This window comes from Sphaeroforma arctica, assembly GCF_001186125.1.
Source record: "Sphaeroforma arctica JP610 unplaced genomic scaffold supercont1.87, whole genome shotgun sequence".
NCBI lineage: Eukaryota > Ichthyosporea > Ichthyophonida > Sphaeroforma > Sphaeroforma arctica.
Genome location: NW_014040471.1, coordinates 118,195 through 123,315, shown reverse-complemented (window position 1 = coordinate 123,315; position 5,121 = coordinate 118,195). Strand labels below are relative to the sequence as shown.

Below are 5,121 nucleotides of genomic sequence, written 5' to 3'. Positions count from 1 at the left end.
TATATATATATATATATATGTATATATTAATAAAAATAATGCAGTTACACAAGCTATGTAGTATGAGGGACCTCATTGTTCTTTCTTATCATTTAGCGTAAACGTAAGTATACATGTAATCCTCTGCTGGCGCATGGTGTGCTGCAGAGTGCTTCTACCAGCACTCATCCCCATAGCACTCGTGTCATATACACTGCAGGTGCGGAAGATGGTGAAGAGATAGAGGACACTCGCCCGAACATCGATAAGATTTTGGGCAAGAAATTGGGCTCAGAGATGGATGACATCGAAGATGATCTGATTGGCGGCATTCCTTTGGCGCACTATTCCCACAAGCTCTCGTAGGTTATGTGTTTACCACTTAAGTGATATTCTGTGTGTTTGTAAGTTAACTGTTCAGTGCTATTTAGCGTTGATCTGTGTGTGGTTGTAGAGTGGCAGATGTTCTCAAGTACTTCATCGCTGACTTGCCTGCAAACCTTACGTCTCTGCAGCATGCACAGTGACGAATGATGTTAAACGTATTCTACACTAAACCCTAAAACATATCCTACATTGAACCAGACGTTCACTGGAGCATATGCAGGCATGTATCATTCATTGCAGTCGGACCTCACGACAATCAATATACTTATAATGTACTTATAATGTACTTAGAATGTAAAATATACTTATAATGTACTTATAATGTAAAATATACTAATAATGTACTTATACTGTATTTATAATGTAAAATATACTTATAATGTACTTATACTGTACATATAATGTAAAATATACTTATAATGCACTTATACTGTAAAATAGACTTACAATGTATTTATAATATACTTCTTAGGATGTAAAATCTACTTATAATGTACTTGTAGTGTAAAATATACTTATAATGCACTTATACTGTAAAATAGACTTACAATGTATTTATAATATACTTCTTAGGATGTAAAATCTACTTATAATGTACTTGTAGTGTAAAATATACTTATAATATACTTATCATGTACTTATAATGTAGAATTTATAATGTACTTATAATATAAAATTTACTTATGATATACCTATAATATAAAATATACTTATATTGGACATGTCTTGATGCGCAAGCAGATACAATGGCAAACAAGACAAGGAGGCATCGCAGGGGCGTGTGTACTACAACATTAAATGGCAGGGAAGGAGCCACCGCCACAACACATGGAACTCCGCAGTACAACTTAAGACAGCGCGTAAGTGGGAGGCGCAATGAAACCCCAAAACTCTAAAACCCTAAAACCCTAGTGCAGAGGTGTTGCGTGTGTGTGCCATTGTGTGCGTAGTACTGAGCAGAGGTGTTGCGTGTGTGTGCCATTGTGTGCGTAGCACTGAGAAAAGGTGTTGCATGTGTGTGTCATTGTGTGTGTTGCACTGAGAAAAGGTGTTGCATGTGTGTGTCATTGTGTGTGTAATACTGAGCAGAGGTGTTGCGTGTGTGTGTCATTGTGTGTGTAGTACTGAGCGGAGGTGTTGCGTGTGTGTGTCATTGTGTGCCTAGTATTGATTAGAGGTGTTGCGTGTGTGTGTCATTTTGTGCGTAGTATTGAGTAGAGGTGTTGCGTGTGTGTGTCATTGTGTGCGTAGTATTGAGTAGAGGTGTTGCGTGTGTGTGTCATTGTGTACGTAGTATTGAGTAGAGGTGTTGCGTGTGTGTGTCATTGTGTGTGTAGTACTGACCAGAGGTGTTGCGTGTGTGTGTCATTGTGTGTAGTACTGGGCAGAGGCGTTGTGTGTGTGTGTCCTTGTGTGTGTAGTATTGACCAGAGGTGTTGCGTGTGTGTGCCATTATGTGTGTAGTATTGAGCAGAGGTGTTGCATGTGTATGCCCTTGTGTACGTGTGTGTGCCGTTGTGTGTGTGTTCCTTGTAGGTGTGAGTGGTGTTGGATGATAAAGCATAGATGGCTTGCGGCTCCATTGGGGTTGTTCAGTGGCGGAAACGGGAGTGTGGTGTGTGGTTGTGTTGTATGTGCTGTGTGCTGTGTGGTTGTGTTGTCTGTGGTGGGTGCTGTAAGGTTGTGAATTTTGGAATTCAAATTCAAATTTTCCAAAAAGGCCCAATTTTTGAAAGATGTACGGCTATATAGCTGATTGTGACCCGATTCCATACACATTCCCTACACTTGTATGGCTCGCTAAGTACGCGTGTTTGTTCGTGTGCGTTCATGCAGACGCTGGGCAGGGCGTGAAGGGTCTGGGTAAGCTACAGAACTACATCACCGAAGACACAAACTACTCACAGTGGCTGCAAACGGCCCCAAAGGAAGAGGTTGAGTACGCCGAGGTTGAGCGGCAGATGATTGCGAGCCTCAACCTAACTCATACGAGGTTAGAGCGTGTGGTAGCAGAACGCACCGTGTACGCGAGCGACGACGGATTGGCCGAAGAGGTGGACGAGGATGACAGCAGCTATGACGAGGATAGGTGGGTGGGGGGGTGCCATCGGGGCATGTGTATGTGTATAGACTTATAGGTATATGTATAGGCCTATATGTAGGCATATATCTGTAGTATATGGATGTGAATGTCCCTACAAGAACGTGTATACCCCCACATGTATGTGTATAGCCTTATAGGTATATGTAAAGACCTATAAGAAGGCATACGTCCCTAGTATATGAATGTGAATGTCCCTACAAGTACGTGTATATCCTCACATGCATATGTATAGCCCTATAGGTATATGTAAAGGCCTATAAGTAGGCATACATCCGTAGTATATGGATGTGAATGCCCCTACAAGCACGTGTATACCCCCACATGTATGTGTATAGCCTTATAGGTGTATGTAAAGGCCTATAAGTAGGCATACGTCCCTTGTATATGGATGTGAATGTCCCTATAAGCACGTGTGTACCCCCACATGTATGTGTACTTGTGTATGCTCGGAAGGGTGCAATAGTGTGCTATGTCATGCGAGTGGGTGCTGAGTGTATTGTGTGTGCCAGTGACGATGCTCTGGCTGATGCAGTGGACGATGACTGTAGTAGCTGTTACGAGAATGCGTGAGTGGTCATATGCACAACTGCCTTTAGGAACTGTGTGTGTTCCATATCGCTTTCTATGTATTTGTGTAGTGTGCACGTATGTGTGTATTGCATATCGCTTTATATGTATTTGGGTAGTGTTGCACGTATGTGTGTATTGCATATCGCTTTCTATGTATCTGGGTAGTGTTGCACGTATGTGTGTATTGCATATCGCTTTCTATGTATTTGGGTAATGTTGCACGTATGTGTGTATTGCATATCGCTTTCTATGTATTTGGGTAGTGTTGCACGTATGTGTGTATTGCATATCGCTTTCTATGTATCTGGGTAGTGTTGCACGTATGTGTGTATTGCATTTCGCTTTCTATGTATTTGGGTAGTGTTGCACGTATGTGTGTCTTCCATATCGCTTTCTATGTATCTGTGTAGTGTTGCACGTATATGCCTCCCTAAAAAAACCCTGGATGTATATAAACACTCCTATTCAGGATTTAGGGCGTAGGGTTTAGCGCATATTTATAAACTTTTATATATTTATATACATATATATATATATATATATGGTTGTACATACACATGAATACATCTACAGAAACACAGTGGTTTTACCGCATAGCAACCACTCCAGATCCTATACCACACACCCGACTAAGCCCTAAACCCCTAAAACCCTAAACCCCTAAAACGTCGGCCACAGAGAAACCAAACACATGTTCCTGTGCAAATGGGAAGGACTGCCGTACGAGGAATGCACGTGGGAGTACGAGGACGAGATAGCCAACGATCAACACTTGGTGGACGCGTTTTTGGATCGGGAAGAGGCCAATACCTTACCTACACCCAATTGTGCCGCTCTGAAAAAGCGACCCAAATTCAAGGAACTGAAAACACAGCCGAATTATATCGGGAAGATGCTGAGTGAGAAAGACAAGAAGCTTGCCAGTGGTATGTGACTGGACTGTTCATGGTCGGTTGTAGGTGTGGCTGTGGCTGTGGCTATGGTTGTTACGGTGGCTGTTGCTATGGCTGTGGCTGTGGGTCTGGTTTGGGTGTGGCTGTGGATGTGGCTAGTCATGCATGTGACCACAAGAGGCTCTCTGGTGTGAGGGTAGTGTAACTGTGGGCGGATGCGTGTACATATTAGCAGTCTAGTCTACACGTGTGTACGTATTAGCAGTTTAGTCTACACGTACACGTGTGTGTGTTTGCTATCTGTCTTGTGCACACGCATGCACCTCTGCAGATGTATCTTCAGGGTAGTGTGGTATGTAATGTTTTTTTGGGTTTTAGGGGTATTATGGTATGTATTTTTTTACGGTTTAGGGTTTTAGGGGTAGTGTGGTATGTTTTGTTTTTAGGGTTTAGGGTTTTAGGGGTAGTGTGGCATGTAGTGTTTTTACGGTTTTTACGTTTTAGGGGTAGTGGGGCATGTTATGTTTTAGCGTTTAGGGGTAGTGTGGTATGTTTTGTTTTTAGGGTTTAGGGTTTTAGGGGTAGTGTGACATGGAATGTTGCGGGACACGCGCACAGAATGTATGGGCTACGGACAACGCTCATCGGATGGGATTCAAGGGATCTAGTTCGTTTTTTTAAGAAATACTTTGACGTCATGATATTCAAGGACCAATCAAATTGTCTCGCGTCATGCCGAATAGTCTGACAATCCTAACCATACACGTTGGTGAGGAACGTGAGAACCAATCAAAACCACGGAATTCTCTATTTAAACCAATAAACCCTTGTGACACGCTGCATCGTCCAATCAGATGCAAAAGAAACAGATGAGGAGGGACCGAAGGAGCTAATAATGCGCGACTACCAATTGGAAGGCCTGAACTGGATTGTGCACAACTGGTGCCAGGACCACTCGGCTATTCTGGCAGATGAGATGGGCTTGGGAAAAACCATCCAGGTATGTGTGGATGTCAACGTAAACCTGGTTTACACGGTTGTATCTCATTAGTGGTCATTTGTCAACGTAAACCAGGTTTACACGGTTGTATCCCATGAGTGGTCATTGGACGATGCAAAGGGCAGAACGAAATCAGTCCGTGCGACTGTCTTTGCTGAGTAATCACTTATATGCGTGAAAGGGGGTTA

At 42.8% G+C, this 5,121-nt stretch overlaps 1 protein-coding gene across 1 annotated transcript in view; it reads left to right on the top strand.

Moving 5' to 3' along the window:
- Positions 1-38: 38 nt before the first annotated feature.
- The window catches only part of SARC_02030 (hypothetical protein), a gene marked incomplete at both ends in the record, with an annotated part of 23,448 nt that continues 18,365 nt past the window's right edge, over positions 39-5,121 (top strand). The window contains 6 exons of the mRNA XM_014304232.1: positions 39-60; positions 200-341; positions 1,108-1,226; positions 2,203-2,455; positions 3,719-3,966; positions 4,788-4,933. Of these exons, the coding sequence (XP_014159707.1) occupies positions 39-60; positions 200-341; positions 1,108-1,226; positions 2,203-2,455; positions 3,719-3,966; positions 4,788-4,933 (930 nt within the window). The remainder of the gene's footprint in view (positions 61-199; positions 342-1,107; positions 1,227-2,202; positions 2,456-3,718; positions 3,967-4,787; positions 4,934-5,121) is intronic.